At 50.1% G+C, this 18,750-nt stretch overlaps 1 protein-coding gene across 7 annotated transcripts in view; it reads left to right on the plus strand.

The window, feature by feature from the left end:
- Positions 1-18,750, plus strand: part of LOC128269381 (uncharacterized) — a 92,529-nt gene that overhangs the window by 52,564 nt on the left and 21,215 nt on the right. For all 7 annotated transcript variants that reach the window (XR_008269191.1, XM_053006829.1, XM_053006830.1 and 4 more), the window contains one exon: positions 441-715. Coding sequence is in view for 6 of the 7 variants with exons in the window: in XM_053006829.1 (XP_052862789.1) it covers positions 441-715 (275 nt within the window). In the remaining variant the exon portion in view is untranslated. The remainder of the gene's footprint in view (positions 1-440; positions 716-18,750) is intronic.

Raw genomic sequence — 18,750 nt, forward strand, 5'->3', positions numbered from 1 at the left:
AGTGTTCCGACTGCGCAACCGGCAGTCGGCAAGATAACTCTAATTCTTGCGCTCCCAGCCCGCGTGGCGCGTGTGAGCCGCTGATAGTCCGGATGATCCGGATCCGAGCCGAGGTGGGTGTGGGAGTGAGAGAGTATAAAACATAAACCACCCTTAGCTGACTCTCGGACATCACGAATGCATGATTCGTAAGAAACCGGGAAACGGAACCGGGGGCGGAAAGTGAAATAGAAAATGCGACTGGAGATGAATCGCTGTTGCAATTTAATTATTTTACCCAACGGTAGGGCGGGCAGGACGGGGCGTGGCAGAGCGAGGGTGGCAGCTCCCCGACACACACACACACGCACGCGTGCTCATACTTTATCCGGTTTTGTTTTTCTTTCGTTCCATGCTCTCTCTCGGGGCGGTTCGCTTTGTTCGGCGGTCGACGCGGGCAGGACTGAAGCGCGTTGCCTGGCCACCGCCGGCTGAGGGTGGAGAGTACGAAGTACATCCATCACAGCAGAAACAAGCTGTAGGTCAGCAAATCCCTCTGCAGCAGCAGCAGCAGCCGCCACAGCAGTTCTATCACCAACCGGTCCCTCAGCAGCAGCAGCAGCAGCAGCAGCAACATCTACCACATCCAACTTATCAGCCATCCAACGTACACCAGCAGCACCAGCAGCAGCAGCCCCCGCACCGGCCGGTCGAGAGAATTATACCCATCCAGCGGGTGAGTCAGTAAGGATGTGCCGCCTGCCCGAGCCCGAGCGGAGGTGGAGATTATTTTCTGGCGAGAATATGAACTTTTGCTGGTGTTTTTAATTTCACGTTTTCGCTACTTCGGGTCCTCCCGGAAGCTGGCGGTACTTACTGACTGACGGACAGTGGCATGGCCACACACACACACACGCAACTACGTCAAGCATTCAGGCGTTCAATCTAAGGGGTTCTTTTTCTTTCGAATGGCCTGGCAAGAGCATGACGAGTTTAGTGACAGAGTTGTGTTTAATGCTCGAAATGAGCTCGAAATTCGGCAAGCCATCAACTGCACCCGCCACTGGCAGCAGTAAGTGCACTCAAGTCCCATGCATGGCTAATGGAAGAGCTTGCAAAAGTGCAAACAGCTTGACTTTCCGGCGGCACCGGGCCGTGGCGAGTAACGAGACGGCCAATCATCGGTCAACCGACCGAGCACAGCGTCTTAGAAACTGATGCCAAGAAACCATCCATTAGTCCTTGGCTTGTTGTTGAGCACTGGTTCCGCGGACATTGGGAAAGGATGGTCCCCATGTTCCGTGGTTCCATTGCCCGTGACGGAATGGTGCGCAGTCTGCTGCGCTGCAATTATCCTCACGTCGTCGAGCCGCGGATGATCGAAGCACTGGTCCTCGACATCGCTGTCAATTTCACGAGCCGAGCCAGTGGCGTGTGGGTGCAATAAAGAAATGATGTTTCTTGACACAGCAACCCTCATCAACAGCGCGAGATTCCCGCGATAGTGCCCGAAATAGCGTAAAAGTTGTTCAAAGTAGGCCCATTTCGGTTGCCCTTCACAACGGGGCTGCATATACATTCCATCCTGGCAGGCTTTCGCAACATCAGAAGCCTTCGTTTCTTCGACCGGCACCCAACGGTCCGTTCTCAGACACGCACGTCACGTGGCGTGCCGTTTTGGGGATTATTTTTAGTTCCGTTCCGGTCGGGCCAAACCAAAGGAAAAAAATGAGCAGGCATCAAAAGCCGTGAAAGAGATTATTTTGCAACACATTTTCGGCCCAAGACACGGCTTGTGGCTTCAAATTCACGCGAACGTCCACCGCACGGTCGCTGTCTATTTTCTATTGACGGCCTAACGGAGCTGACAGCTGTCGGGATGAGGGAGAGTGTGTCAGTTTGTCCTATTTTGACACCAGCAATCTGCCCTCTTTTTCGCACCACCGATTTTGTTTGCCCGGACACCGCGGACGGGGATCGCAATCGATCGTACAAATCAATTACTGAATCCTGGCGGTATGTTAACACATGAACTGAAAAGTACCGGGCCTAAGGAAGAAACCACGTTTCTAATTTGAGAAACACAATCATTCCAGTGTCGCTCTAACCTCTTCATTCGAGCGAAATTTCTTACTGATATGACTTTTTTGTTTACGAACATCTAGAGTAGGCTCTCAATCATCAACATATTTGTGGATTTCTTCAAGCTAAACTTCGCTTGAACGGTATGTTTTCCCATCCGGCAAAATATCATGAAATTTTAACTGCTTTCTTTAGAAGGTTAAAACTAACTGAAAATGCAGTGAATGCAATAAGACTGGCCACCATCGTGGCGCTAGACCCGAGACTTTTCAGCCCACATGTTGTTCATATCTTAAACGCTGTGCGCCTGTCTCCTGCAACTACACGTTCGGGGGGAGATCCTAATGAGTCTCCAAGTTGTGCGCTTCAATCTGCACTGCGCCACTCTTTATGCTAATTATATTTTTATTTTTAACCAGTCACGCCCAACTCTGTCCCTGCCGATTCGCCAGCCATTCGCAACCCAAACCCGGGGGCCGCACCGGCAGCGGCGGCATGTCGTCAGGAGCAGTGATCTTTAGAAAATGTGTAAATGATTGTGAAAACTTTCACGCCCCTCATTCGGTGCGGCGCCGAATCGGGGCGAAAAAACCCGACGCGCATAAAAATGGAACCGAGTACTTAGTGTGACGTAAATCATTTGCATCGTTATGCAGCTGCGCGCCATCCTGCGCGTCACTGGCGCTAATTTACCATCGAGAAAATTGCATTCAACCGAGCCGAGCGATACAGCGGGACACACAAAAACCCGGGGCCCGAACCGCGGTTGGTCCCTGGAGTTGGCGCGTTTTTTTTTTTTCATGCTCCCGTTTTGATTTTTCGTAGCCGTCCCGGGTTGGCACAGGCCCCGGCTGGGTGGCCGGGAAAAAAAGGAAAACTTTACCGGGTGAAGAATAAAACTATCTTGCCGGATGACCGGACCGGAGCGAACGGCACCGTTATATGGTGCCAGCCCCGGCAATGCTAGAAATGCAAATTTGATGCATAAAGTGCACATCAAAAGTTTGCCGCACCCGCCCTATGGCGGGCCACCGAGGTTGGCGGGATGCGCGAAGAGGCCAAGCAATCATCTGGCACGATGCCGGAATCGAATGACACTTTCGGGCCCAGGCAGATGGCGACGGCGCTGTAACGTAATCGGTGAGAAAAAATGGGCTGGTAAATTGAGATTTAATGGAAGTAACAGAGCACAAGGGTAATACCTACGGAGGGACACAAAAAAGGACTCCCGGTATCGGCAACCTCACCATATCGATGGTAATGTCATCAACATATGCTCGATGGGGTAATTCGATTCACTTAACTTCGCTTTTAGGGCGAAGGATTGACGTGCATGAAATAATTTCCGTACATTATGCCGGAATGCTGTGTAATTCCGTTAAAGTGCACCAATATTAGTGACCCAGAAATTGGCTTCGGTTGCCGAGGTGGTGGTCAAAATTTGATCCACACAAGAGAAGCACACACTAACGAGCGCACCTTTTCCTGTTGGAACTCATTCGAGCGACACAACTTGCTACCGGCCAACCGCAAAACGAAAGCTAATACTCTGGACTCGTAAGAATTTCGGTTTTAATGATGCGACAGAGCATGACGGCAACTTTTCGTCTGTCCTTAAAAACCACCATCCGGCCCGCTGGATGGAGCCGGGATGTCTTTTGGCGGAAACTCGAACCCTGGCGAACATGGCGCTCGCGCTTCCATAATAAGCTCATAATTTCTGCTCTAATTATTCGCCTGGACGAACGGTTTCTTGATGATCCCACACCCTGACACTGCTGCTGACGCCCCTTGCCTCATTTGCTACGGATCAAAATATCCAGAGTTCCAGAGAGTGCCGGTTCTCAGCTAGCCTGGCCCACCAGCCTGTCCTTAAAAACCACCATCTGATGATCTTCGATGATTCTGATGAGATGGCTTCATCTTCGACCATCTTTTCTCGCGCAGCATACCGGGCCCGGTTGCCGAGGCCCAAATAAGATTACGCTCATTTTAATCCGTTTAATGAAAATATATTAAATACATTTGTCTATCTCCCGGCACTCGCGGGAGATCCTCGGAGAGCACAGACTCCCGCGTGCTCTTTCGCTTTGCCCCGGGCAGCGACTTTCTTTGAATATTCATCGCGCACGGCCCAGAACCCGGTCCTGGGCCGTAGGCCGTGCCGGAGCCTGAGCCTGAGAAGCGGAAGCTTCTGTTTCACGACCATCCGCCTCATTTACCGCCAATCAACCGTTTAGCGTAAACACTATGACCCCCATCCGGCACCGGCAGATGCCCAAGCCGCCGCCGCCCGAAGAACGAAGCGACTCAACGAACCGCGTCCGGGGGCGAATTCAATTTTTCAGCATACTGATTTCCAGCCTAACCGCAGCCACACGAGGCACCCGGACGAGACTGTGACTGGAGCTCGGTTCCGAGAGCTGCGGGACCCGGGGCAGCAACCGGAAGTTGATGTAATTAGGAATCGATTCGTTCCGGCGAGAGGGCCACGCATTTTGTGCCGTCTCGCGCGGTTTTTCGCGAGTCCCGTTAGCGAAGATTCCTGTGGGCGCTACTTTAAGGGTGCGTACGGAAGCAGAACGGGGAAAAACCCGGAAACTAGCTGGTTGGTTGGAGAAAATTGGAAAAACAAATACAGCCCCAGCCAGTCGCCGGTGATCCTGTTTCGTTCGGGTAACCCGATGGTTATCGCGTGCTTTAACCCTCATCGGTCCCTCCAAAAATTACATCGAATCGGTTCTTGTGTATGCGCGCGCATACACACATTTTTCAAAAAATACAAAATTAACATTTTTCACAAAACTAACAACTTTAGTTTTTTGTGTTTTGTTCATTGGAATGTTCTTTATTGAAGAAAAATGATATACGTGTCAAAAATTCTGAAAATAAGTAGTAAAAACGGAAAATAGAAAATCATCTTTTTGAGAAATATGCGAAAAATCGGCAAAAAAGTTAAGTTTTCAATTTATTTTTTATTTTTTGGTACATCTCTCGCAAATATCATATCGATGGTCAGCATAAACGAATTTGGCGCGGGCTATGTATGTGTCGTTAGGTTGCTACACATGTAAGTGACTTATTGTGAAAAGTTCGGCCATTTTGAGTAATTACTAAATTTTTGACAGCTGTTTGACTATGCACGTGTCTTGGCTCTTCGTCGATTTTTGTCTACTTCAAAAAATGGATGGCAAAGAAACTTCATCAAATTTTGTGCGAAAAACGAAATTAGGAGCGCCGATTGTTGACTATGGCTTATGATGAAGCTATTATGACCCAAAACCGGGATTATCGGTGGCTGAAAATTTTTTCAGATGGCCAAGAAGATGTGAACGTTGAAAAGCCAAGTTTGGTCGAATGTGAACAATTTTGCTTCAAGCTTTATCGAATTGCAAAGTCGTGGTGCATTATGAATTGTTGGCAAATGATAGAACGGTTCATAGAGAGTATTTCCTGCAGGTTATGGCCAATTCGCCCGAAGCAATCCGTCACAAATGCCCTGACTTGTGGGAAACCCAAAATAGGCTGTCGCACCCCTGCTAACGCATCGTTGTTTCTGAGTGAATTTTTGGCCAAAACAACACACCAATGATGTAAGACTCCGTGTACCGTATTCTCCAGGTCTGGCCCCTATGACATTTTCCTGTTTCCAAAACTCAAATTACCGCTTCGTGGTCAATTACTTTTGGAGTAGACAAAAACCGACAATGAGCAAAATCTTGTCCAAGCAAAACAGCTGTCAAAAATTGACTAATTATTCAGAATGGCCGAACTTTTCACCATGAATCACTGACATGTGTAGCAGCCTAGCGCCACAAAAAAGTCGGATATACTTAGCCCTCGGAAATTCCAATTTCGCAATACTTTTTGATCACCCCTCGTATGTGTATGCGTACGCATACACAAAAAACCGATTCGTAACTATTTCTGCTCAGACAATACTACACATGCCTCAAATTTTTTGGTGATATGTTTCGATTCTATGACCAAAATAAATCTACTTTGGAGAAATTCAGACAATTTCATGTAACCGTTTTTATATAATTAAACATTTAAGAACCAAATTGTATGTGCGCGCATACAAAGAACCGATGAGGGTTAATTTGCATTTCGCTCCATTATAATTAATATTTTAATTGCAATAATAACATTTGCGCAGAGCTGTGGCCGGAACCGGAAAGCGAAAAAGAATCGGATGGCAAATAGTAATGAAAGGGGGCGCGGAAATCACAAGCTACACAAAGCACTGACCGTGGCACCGTATCAGGAGCAGGTTCGACCAAGCGCGGGCGTTTGGCGCTTGCCAAAAGTAACTGAAATTAGTATTTTAAGTCGGTCATTCTATATTTGCTCTCTTCAGCCAACGGGGAAATGGATAAATAGTTTGGTGATCGGTAAGCGCCGGTCGGCTTGGGTCTTCCGCTTCGGGGACGGCTTGTTTCTGTGAGTGCCGGACACACACCCAAACGGACGGAGCAAAACCCATCAAAAGCCATCAAATTCACTCGATTTGCCCGCCCGCCCGGGGTGCAATGGGTCGCACTACGGATCGCACATTAAATTTGTCACCGAGCCGTGGCCGAGCGAAACACAGCCACAAATGGGTGGCCACCCAAAAAGAGACCGAAAAATCCGAATGATTCATACACGCACAGCACGCAAATATTTCAACACCCCGAGTCGGAGGCACCATTCCGACGATCCGGAGCATAAACGCAGCATATCGCAGCCCTCCGGTTTGCTGGCCAACCGGACCGCTTTGCCGGGGACCTTTCAACACCCGGCACTCAACGTTTTACGGGTTATTTCGGGCCTGTCCGACGGTGAATGATTTTTCAATGGAATTTTCCTTCCTCGAGGATGTTCCGTTTTCCTATTTGGGGTCCGTGTTTCGTGTTCCTTTTTTTTGGGCCCGCGCCACGTGTATGATCGTTTGCCGTTTGCGAACACTCATAAACCACTTACTGTCCGGCGTGCGGGTTTCGGGTTTATTGTTATTTCTATTTTCACCATTTTATTTGCTTGTTTGAGTGCCTCAGTCCGGGAACCATCTTTGACGCAAACCGATCCGGCGAACGATGGCAGTAAATCCATTTTTAATCATTTCCCTCTGACTTTTCCGACACCGGGTCGGGAGGGCCCGTGGGTTGCTTTCATCGCCGAGACGATCGAGACAAACGCAGTCCGGATGATCGATTCGCCGTTTATCTGTCAATTGCTAGGGACGAAATCGATTTGCGAAGTTTTTGGTGCCGCTTTTCCGGCCGAAAAAATCCGGGTGGCAACCCGAACGCCCCAGGAGAATCATTTGCATTTCGATTCGAGAATCAGGCCGTAAAGCTGAACCTCTCAGCCAACCTCCTTGGCTTCGTGGGCCGGGCACGCGTTTTGCAAATGTCCCCATCATCAGTTATGGGTGGAGCACACATCGAGCTGTGCCGCCTAATGGCGTCGCTATTTGGCGTTCCAAGAACCGCCGGCTTACGGTGGAGAGGCAGCCAGTATGGCAACTGGCCATTAAAAAATGCCACGGCAACGGATTGTCGAGAAGGATTATCGTTTGATGCCCGGCCCGGCAGCGCGATTGGTAGAAGTTATCAGCCATCAAATCTAACGACGATGATTCCGACGAAGACGACGACGACGACGACGACGTTGCTCATTAAAGCTATATGATTTGTACGGCGAACGATCCATAAAAAGGATCACCTTGCGAGCCCGATTTTCACCTTTTCGCGGAGTCCGGTTTTGTGACCACAATCGTCGTCGTCGCGGGCTGATAAATTGGCCACTCGATTGGCACCCGGAAATAAGGGCCGACCATTGGCAGGACCGTTGATGGGTATCGCCATCAACCTGGTGTGGCTTTTTGTGGTCCATCCTTAGCCCCATAAATCCCCCAAGAAGCTGCTGAGCTTTATTGACATCTCTCAAGCGTCAAATTGCGCTCGACCGAACACAGACAGAGCCCCTGCACATCGCTGACCATCGCCTTCGTTGGCAACGTTGACGGATGACGCTCGACGCCTGCGATTATCGCCCGATCCTTACGGGTCGCGGGCCGCACTCGTCTTCACAGCCCATTCCCGATGCCGGACCCGGGGCCCGGGATTATGGGTGGCAGTTAAAAAATAAATATCTTCCGGCATGCCGTTAATGCAGCGCACCGTGCAGCGCATCGACAGCGGCCGATCGTCACCGTGACGCGGTGCAAAATAACTATCCTGGCTCTCGGCCGCCCCCCCCGTCTCGGTGGAATTATTAAACGAAACAAAAAAACAGCGGGGCAGCGGACGAAAAAAGAATGTCCGTTCTTGTGGCACGGCGGAAGCAGCGCACAATATAAACAGGTGTGGTGTTGTGCAATCAGCTACGGCCGGGTTTCGGTGCGGTGTGTGCGAAAATTTATGGTGTTTTGCGATTTATGGCGTGAAACAAAAATTTATGGACGACGACGACGACGGCTTGGTCGGTGCCATTGCGCGCCCCCTGTCCTTTCGTCCTTGTGTGGCGTGGCTGGTGGATTGTTTCATTTTATACCGGTGGATTTCCGGTGGCCGAAGGCGGCCGGTGGAATCAATGTATCGGAAGGCTGGAAGTTTATCGTCGCACCAACTAACGGCCCTCCAACAGACGTCAGAGTTGGCGCTCTCTCTCTCTCACTCTCCCGTTCAGGACACAGGTAGACTTGCTGTGCTATGGAAGGGCACGGGGCAAGTAGTACATTGTCACCGTTCGGTGTGTTTGACGAGTATGCCGATGAGTTGGCGCGGAACGTGCACTTCAAATTGTACATTTCAACGACTTGTGGGGCGCGCAAAGGTTCGTCCGGAAGGATCGAGAAATGATAACATTTGTGCCAGGCACAGAGCAACGGCAACTCGTGATGATCCTCGTAGTGGGTTAGAGGCGAAGGATAAGCGTATTTGGTCAGTACCCGCCCCGGGGCACTGGACCGAATATTTGAACATCAACAAGCTACGGGCGCGTGACGTTGATGCTGTGATGCTCGAGCAACGCGCCCCGTGGGAGATTGGTGGCTGCACCATCAGTGTCATCATCATCATCATCAGCAGCAGCATCAACAGCAGCAGCAGCAGCATAACCGGCCATCGTGTCGGGCATCGTGCCCGTGTTCGCACAGTTTATTGAGTCTCTACGGGCACCGGGTCACTACTTCGATAACAGTGTTCCACGGACGGTTCCAGGCGGGCCCGGTCAGCAGCTAAGCTTGCGCATCGAACGGCGCCAACGCTAACGAAGAGCGTCTCTCGAGACATTATAACGTCGTTTTAAAAATGCATGTCTCAGAATTTGTTTCTTCTGGAGCGGAGCTCAGAGCGGAGCGTATTCAGGACGATAGCATAAGCTCTAAGCCAGCGATGGGGAACGTTCCCCGGGCACAAGCATCGATCATAGCAACTTTAAAAAGAGATAGATGGAGAGGGAGAGAGACAGAGATGATTTAATTGATTACGAAGCACTTTTACTGAGTTTACTTTATTCGGAGCACAAAGTGAATTTTATTAGAATCTGCTCAACATCCAGTTTGAGAACACTTTTTTAATCCAGTTTTCTATCCCTATCTCGATAACCCGCTGGGCTCGAATTTGTTACTAACACGCCAACCAACGGGACCGCTTGAACGACCATCGGGCTTTTTTTTCATGAGTTCGCAATGATCCAAGAGTAATTGTGCCTCGGAATTGTGTTGGCCAGTGCCACCGGCGACTGTTGCAATTGCTGGAAGATTGTGAATCACAGCGATTGTAATGGTACATCGCATAATGGTATATTTTGTAAAGAAATTTATGGTTCATGCTATCGAAGCTACGATTTATTTTTTTAAAGAGAAAATGGACATCTTGACGGAGGCGCTTCAGTGCTGACCTCAGGAATTATCTACTTCAACATGGTCTACAAAACTGACAAAACTCTTTAGCCGCACCCGAACGGAATATGCTCAGATAGTCATTTGGTCTCGTATTTGTGGCGGAATGATTGAGTGAGATGTACGCACGGTCGTGCAGCGTATACGTCTCACCAGGCTCTGGTGGGCTGACCATGTCATGAGAATGGCGGAAATGGCACACAGGAATGGCGCGACATTCATCGGCCTCTATGTAGGGTAGCTACGAATTGACAGTGTTCAACATAATTTACAAGAGTGGCCGGTGTCAAACACTACCTTTAACAAGGCGCTCCGGATCGTGTTTGCTGGATGAAAATAGTGGAGCTACCCTGGAATATGTTGAAACAGTGTTTCCTTTAGGGGGAAATTGCGTCCTTGTGCCCGTCGTCTATTTGCTCAACAAATCATTGTCAAACACGACCCCGAACTTTTGTTCCCCACGAAGAGTACATTAAGCCGGACTCCAGGACACCCGCAGGCGCTCCATGTTTAAGCACTGCAGACTGGCCGTCTTGGCCACTGAGACCAAGATGTGGTATACAAACAGTAACGCCAAACTTGCACCGGAAACTAGCAGTTTTGTCGGCCACTCTGTCCTCCCACGGTGCCGGAAGTTTCCCGATTGTCTTTGACGATTGACCGTGCCGAAAGTTGCTCGAGTGCAAACTTTAATATGCTCTCTCAGCGCGCGACTGTTGTGAAACTATCGCCATACAGACACACACACCGAAGCACCGTATCGTTTCCGTTCCGGGAAAAAGTTCTGGGACAATATTTTTCTCCGCGACGGTGACGTCACCCCCGGCGGCGCCCCGGAGGTGGCTCTTTGGCTCCCGCTCCCGATTTTCTGGCACCCGACTCTGTGGGCCGTGTCGAGTCTCACACATTTTTCCCATGATTTATGAGCCGTGCGCCACATGTGCCAATACGCTATTGGGCGTAAATTTGTGCGGCGAACGACGAAGGTGTCCCGAACGGTGCCACTGCGCCGCGGTGGGACCAACTTGCAAATTACAGGCTGCCGGCGGCGGTGCCAGGCGCCCCGGCCGCAATCATAAAATGAGTTTCTCCTTATGCTCGAAACGGCATCACCGTCCAGGGTTTCTCAGGTGCCAAGGAGGAGTTAAAAGCATTACACGCCGTCAGGCAGGCAGCGGGACAAGCGCACGCACACACGCGCAAGGATTTACGCCGGTGAAATATTGCTCCGTTTTCGACGGAGCAATTTGCTCCGCGCCCTACCCTCTCCCCCGGTTGGTCCCGTACCGCACCCCGGGGTGTGTGACAAACTTTTTTGTAAAATAGTACAAATTTTTCAAACACATAATTAAGGAGGCAACACTTCGTGAGCCTTCGTTTCTTTCGAAATGATCCTGTATTTCGTTCGGCCCTCACTCATACGGCCCTCAACATTCTTCGCTGGCCGTCCCGTTCGAACGCCAGGGAAATTCATTTTCTTTCTCGTTTTCGCCCGCTCCAAAACGTGCCATTCTTTTCGTTCGTTTCTTTTTTTTTCCTTTACGTCACGTTCACGTCAAGACGATAAAATGTAACATTTTTCCACGCATTCTTCACCACACGTCACCGGCCTGTCAGCCCGTCGGCGCGCTGACACAGAGCACACGGAGGAGAGCAGTAGGAGCCCGTAAGTGTTTATTCCATTCCGGATACCGGACGAGGATGATGTACGGCTTTTACGGCGTGTTCCTGTTCGCCGGGGGCCTGTGCGAGAGTTTTTGCGCCGCGCTAAATGATGAAATTAACAACATCTTTGTCACCACGGCACGCAGAATAATGTGTAATGTACGCGCCCGGCGGCCGTGTGCGGTGATCCAGGACACTCCAGGGCCTAGGCTTGTGAATTAAATAAAAGTACCGCAGAGCTGCGAAGAGACGGCGTCGGCGTCGGTGCCGATTATTTATGGTTCTTCATAAGGCGCGAGTTGCGCTGCTTGGAGGTGCGAATGCGAGTTCGGTTCGGTAATTACACCGAAACCGCAAACGTAACGCGTCCACTCATCCGGTGATGGCGCGAAGGACATCTTGCCGGTCCGCACAAGACTCCTTCGGTCAGGACAGCGATTGGTGTGCAACTTGCAGCCTCCGCCTCCGTAATGTACCACAAAACCACCGTCACGCACGGGACCACACGCGCTTTGGGCAGCCAGCATCCTGTGTGTCCCCCCGGCATGAGCTTAGCGTGTGGTCACAGGGATCAAAGAAGCCAACCGTCCGGTGTGTCGGCACTACCCGAAACCGCACCGCGAACGCGAATCCGCGAGCCCAATTAATTACCTTCGATGATTATTATTGACTGTTGTGGGTCGTATCGCGCCCGACCGACGGAACGGCAACCGGGACGGTCGCCGTTCGATTGCCGGTTTTAGTCGTTCAATCTTTTCGATCGATCCGGCCGCACCGAGTCCGGTCCGACTCTATGGAGCGATTTGATTAAATACGACAATTACGGCCGAACGTTTGTCGGTGCTTACGGTCCGTTTCCGGCCGGGACTTTTCCGGTGTGGTCCTGCACCGACATGCCGGCTTAAAGCCTCGGTGTCCACAGGTGCCGCATTCCCGGTCGCACACTAATTGATACGACCGGGCGGGCGGTTACGGACCCGGTGGCCAGCGAATGTAAGTCGAGCCTCGAGCCCGGTGTCCACTGGAGGATGCACTCGATGCGCTGCGTTATTGGAATAATTATACGGAACGTCCGCCGGGCACGGCGAACCCGAACCTCGGTGGGGCCCCGAACCCCGGTGGGCTGGAAGCATAAAACACTGGCATCATTAACTGGAATTGGTAATTATGCATTCGTATGCGCCGGCGGTGCTTCAAATCAACGGCCCAGGGTGGAGTGGCTCGCGGTCGCGTGATCAATCAGCCATTTCGGAGGGCGGTTAATCAACTCCGGACCGAACCGTGGGCGAATCTTAATCAGAATCTTGACGCATTCAATTATTCCAACGATTCGATTCTGTGTGTCGGTAGTTGATGTATACGGCACGGAAGCATCGATTCAACGATGTCACAGTTTGTTAGAATCCGGATTTACATATGTCACGGGAATTCAGTCGAATGGCCTGATGAAGTACCCGGACATTACCCGGAACCTCTCGCCCGATTCCGGTCCCCTTTAAATTAGCACGCATTCATCGGCCGCATCGACCTGAAGGTCATCGGAACAAGTTTGTGTGCCGGAAAGCAAAAAGAGAAAACCCCGGCAAAATGCAGGCGGATGATCCTTACTGGCCCACAGCCATCCCTCACGGGTTATTCGATAGGCCGCGTGCTACTCCACCCTTTTTCGGTTTTACATTGGCGCTTCCAGACCCCCGAAAAAATGGAATCAAGGCGCCTGCAAGGATGAAACGTGCATAAATACTAGGGTGTTCATTGGGTTTTGCGGGTCAACACCAGAGGGCACTGCTACGAGCCTAATTTATTTTTGGTATATTGGTACACTGTTTACACGAACATATGTGAAGTTTCATTTCAATCGGTCGGTTAATTTCTTTTTTACAAGCCATTTAGTATCGTCATGTCGCAGTATTTTTTTCGATGGAAAAAATCAAGTATCGTGCAGTGATTGTATTTTTATTTTTGAAAGGTTTAAAGGTAAAGGAAAATTATGAACGAATGTTGAAAGTGTATAAGGACTCTTCGCCTTAAATTAGGGCGTTAAAAGGAGGGTTTCTGAGTTTAAACGTGGTCGTACTAGCCTTTAAGACGATCCATGTCAAAAACGTCAAAAGACAGTCACAACATCAGAAATCGTAGAAAAAATACAGGATATCGTGTTGAAAAATCGTCAAATCACTCAAAGAGATTTAGTATAAGGCCTAGGCATCTCATTGAGGAGTATAACCAGTATTTTTACTGAAGTATTGGGTTCCAAAAAGTTGTTTGCAAAATGGGTACCGCATTCGCTAAAAACGCAGTCGAATGCATCATTCCTGACAAAATTTAAACCGTTTTTGATAGGATAAAGTGGATTTTGTACATCAAATCACCAATGTGGATGAGACTTGGGTCTATCACCATGATTCTGAATCAAAATAAGAGACTAAGGAGTTATGTGAACCTTTACCTTCGGTTCCGAAATGAAATTTTGTTGTCGGATTACTTGCAAATTGATAAAACAATAAATTTTGATTATTGTTGTAACCTTTAAGACCTACTGAAAGAGAAAATTCGTGAAAAAAGACCCGGTCTGCAGAAGAAAAACAACCACTTTCATCAGGGCAATGCACCCTGCCCTGTACCCTGGCGTTCCGTCGATCCGTGCTATTGACTTCTGCGCCACACGCGGACGCAACACATGCAATAAAAATCAACTCCCGCGGCCAGTTGGAGTGCGTGGTATTTTTTAGGGTTATCCCGCCTTACGCGGCGGCCATCGGTCCACACTTCCGGTTGCATTTTCCAAGTGTATTGTTTTCGTCCACCAACACCACGGTCGACCAGGGGTTTTTTGTTTTCAACACCAGCCCAGCAGCCCGGGCCGGTTTGCATACCATCGTTTGCCGGTTTGTTGCACTTCCGGTGTGCAGCATGCGTGGTGGGGCCAACCCAACGCACAGCAAACGGCCGGCATCGAAACCGTACGTAACTCAATCTATTTTTCATACCCCAAAAAAGCTCGGCGCACGGCACACACTAAATGTTAAATGTGAGTGGTTCGAACAAAAAACAGCCAAGCGAAATCGCGCTGCATCCATCCGTCCGGATTGTTGCTTGTCGGTGGTGGCGTTTTAATTCCCATCTTCCAGAATGCATAAAGGGCGAACCCGTCGTCCCGATTCGGCTGCTAATTCCATAGTTTTCGCAGCATATGCGCTAAGTGCTCTCTTGGCTCCGCTCTGTTCGTTTGCTAAACAGTCCTTGCCGGTCCGTGAAGCTTGATTTGATCCCCGTTGAGGCGCGACCGGAAGTGTGCAGACAAACAGTTGGCCAGGAAGCAAAACTTCCCGTGCTAGATTATGATCCACGAAAATCGGTGCTCCGAGCGCGACAATTATTGCTTCATTTTGAGCTCCCCGCTCCGTGAGACACTTTTGTGCGTTGTTTATTCAAATGAACAAATATTTGCCAGCTCCAAATGGACTGCTTGCTAGAGGCGGCCAGACCAGCGTGTGGATCCGCAACGCTGCACCTAATGATCGGAGCGCGAAAGGGTGTTTTCGTGAGAAGCCGAAGAAAAACGCTTCGCTGAGTCCCGCGAAGCGATGCAGACGATTAAGTCTCCCGCGGTCTGCGATGCAACCGACCATCCGATACAACCAGTTCTTGTTCCATCGAACTGCATCCTTCGGAACCGGCCAAAGCGAAAGGACCCATTTCAAACTAGCCCGCCCGCTCCGAAACGGCTTCAACAACGGAAGCACCGCTCGCGTTAACTCAATATGGCAACACCGAAATGGTTCAATTAAGTTCCGTTCCGGTGTGGCCCCGGCGTCGCTGGCCCCGACCGTCGGCAGGATAATGAAAGGAACGTGCCGCCCTCTGCACACGTCCCACCCGCACCCGGCTACGCTTCGACGCCTCGTACGCCACCCACAGCCACCCGGCGAAAGGCAAGAAATTGTTTAATGTTGTAGCAAATTTTTCCCCCTCATTTAATGTACACGCCACGCCGGTGTTTCATTACGCGTCGAAGACGCCGCCGTGTGGCTGGTTTGTTGTGCCACCGCCACCGCCACCACCCACCGGGTGGAGAGAATTCGGATAATTTCCCTCTCTTTTTCCCAAAAAAACCGAAAGGACGAGCCGCGCGAAAGCGCCACAAACTTTCACGTCACAATTCGTTCCATTAGTCTTCACCGAACCACCGGAAGTCGGCCGGAGAGATGTGTACCGTGAGCCTGTGGCCCCGGTGTGCTGGTTTGGGGCCATAAAGAAAAGCGCCGTTTGCCGGGTTGACGGTGTGAAAATTCGCCCCACCACCGCGACGGGCGGCACAAAACAACATCAACAACCGATTCTTCACCGAACTTTGGCGAAAACACTTTACGACGTTCCGCCGTAAATACACACCACGCTCTCTGCGTGTGTGTGTGCTACTTGGCCCCTTCGAATCAGAAATATTAATTACCTCACTTGTTGTTTGGCGTTTCGGGCTTTTTGTCGTCTTCATTCCACGCCGAGCGAGCGAGACACCGAGAGAGAGAGAGTGAGAGTTTTGCCGTCAGGAAAAATGAGGCGCCTTCCGCGGGGGCGAACATAATTTATGGGCGCGGCGCTAGAAAACTACACCGGAAGTGGAAATAATGAATCCCTATAATTAGGAAAATTGGCTCACATATTAAAACTTCAGCAAACTTCCAGTCAGCAGTCAGGCGGGCTCCGAACGGCTGACTTTGGCACGGAGTAAGCAAATATGCGCCCTCAGTCACACTCCCCGGGTGTTGGGCTCCCGGGCCAAGCAACCGGAAACGGCGCACGATCTCCTGTTTTGTTTTCGTTTTTTTTTTTAAGCGTCCCTCTCTCGCTGTTTCTGTCACTCCAGCAAACATTCATTTTCTTGCCCTCCGTCGGCCGGCCATGATAAACGATTTTTCTTCACATGACCCGCGACACACGACGCCATGACGCTGCTCGAGTTACGAGGAAACCGCCGCCGCCCATCGGACCCATCCCGCGACCCACCTCGAAGCCAGTTTTAGCTTCGCCCACCAAGAAGCGGCTGACTATATAGTCGCCAAAAAAAGCCCATGATCGATGGAAAACCCGGTGGAGGGTACGGAGATCCTTGGCAACACGAACCGAGGAAAACACACACACAGAAACACGGCGCCAAAGACAAGGCGAACAGACAGACGGCGATGCGCTTTTATTTGGAGCATCGAAATTTTACACCAAACGAGCAAAACTTTTCACCCACCGACCAACCGCCCAACCGACAGGACCTGCCCTCCAAGCCGCGGCCCCTCAAGCAGCGGCGGCACCGTGCGGTACCATAAATGGGAAATGCCATCCGAACCCCGGCTCCCGGACCTTTTTGCGGCCAATCCTCCTTTTTTATGACATTTATGCTGGCGGCTGACGGACGAAATAGGAATCACGGCGTGCGCCAACCTAAAGGCGGCGTAGAGGGAGAGAGAGAATGCGCGAGACAGGGTGTGATCCTCGTGGGTGTACGGAAGTCGACCAATGGGGGAGCGCAAAAAAAAAGAAACGAAACGGAACCGCAAAGCAAAGGGACCCGCGCCAAAGGGAAAACCCGGAAAACCTCAGTGTGAGACAATAGCCATTTATCATAACAGTTGGGCAACATTTTTGTAGCACGGTTGTAAATTTGAGATGCTATGTTGAACAGATTTTTATCATTGCCTCACCTTCACCCGGCGAGGTCCGGGTCCGTATCTTTTGTGCCGTTGTGTGCGTTTGGGTTTTTTTGGGACCCCAAAAGCCTCTCATGTTGCATGTTGATTTTATGCTCCCACCCGAATGCTTGGGTCGCCCGAACCATTCGGTTGAAGTTTATGGTTGTGCTTTCTTTCCTACGCCCCATCCCGATCCCGGCCACCCACCCGGTTCCGGGTTGCCCGGGATGTGGATCGTTTTGACAGCTTCGCCGGTGCCCGACACTGCACACTCTCTTTTATTGCATTTTACAAATGAAGCAATTATTATCGGTTCGTGTGATGGCACGTCGACGAAATAAATTATCGATACGCCGATGATGGCGAGGCGGAGGCGAGTGCCGCTGAAAGGCGAGATCAAATTATTTGCTTCCCACCTGTCACCACACACGGGACACACGGACACGCCGACATGACAACGGAACCGGATCGATCACAGCAAAGTTACAGCATAGTCCTCGCGTGGGGAGTGACATTTTGCGTAGGATGAATGTAATTAAAATCAAGTTTTAATTGATACGCACACTTTTATGCGTCAGAATGGTCCTTTTTGTATAAACATTGTGGAACATGGTAAAATATTGTTGCTTTCCGTTGCGCTGAAAGCTCCAGATCTCGGCCAGCAGCAGCATCTCATCGGAAGGACAGTGATCTAGCGTCGTCCTGTCGTTGGCCGCGAGCGGTGCAATGGATGGCAAACAAGCGAACAGTAATTTAAAAGCAATCGATCGTTCGAACCGTTCATTTTGCCACAATGTTCTTGGCGTTTTCATTCACCGCCAACGAGCCTCGTGGAAAGCAACAATGTGAAAGTTTGCTCGCCAATCGGAATCAAGAAGCGTGCCGTTACGTTTTCCTTTCCGATTCGATTCCCATCGGACTGAGAAAATTGCTTATATTTTGCTTATTTAGTGGCAATTATTTCCTCGCTGCTTCAGCGACCACGGCTGATGTTGAAGTAAGGAAGTAATGAGGTTGTTTTTTTTCTGTAGCCACCAAGAGCATGTCTCGAAAGAAAGCAATAAGAAGGGTTGCATTTCATCATTTCTTTTATTTGTAGTGAAATATGCGGTGAATTTTTATCTTACACAGAGCATTGTTGCGCATCCCATTCATTCGTGCATTCCGTGTATGATTAGCAAGCTCATCGATTTCACTATATTATTTCATTTCTCTCTTTCTTTTTTTCTTTTTTCTTATTTCACTAAATAACTGTACATATCTTGCTCCTCATCTCGAGACCGTCATTCATTCCGCCCATGCCATCACCAACCGCGACCACCACAACCTCATTCCGGATGCCGCTCGGTGGTCGTACCATGTTTTGTGTCGCGAATGTGCATCATCAACATCACATCTCACGTCACGGGTTGTTTCCATTGCACACGGTTGTCGAATAAAACGCCAATA

Source organism: Anopheles cruzii, chromosome 2, assembly GCF_943734635.1.
Source record: "Anopheles cruzii chromosome 2, idAnoCruzAS_RS32_06, whole genome shotgun sequence".
Taxonomy (NCBI): Eukaryota; Metazoa; Arthropoda; class Insecta; order Diptera; family Culicidae; genus Anopheles; species Anopheles cruzii.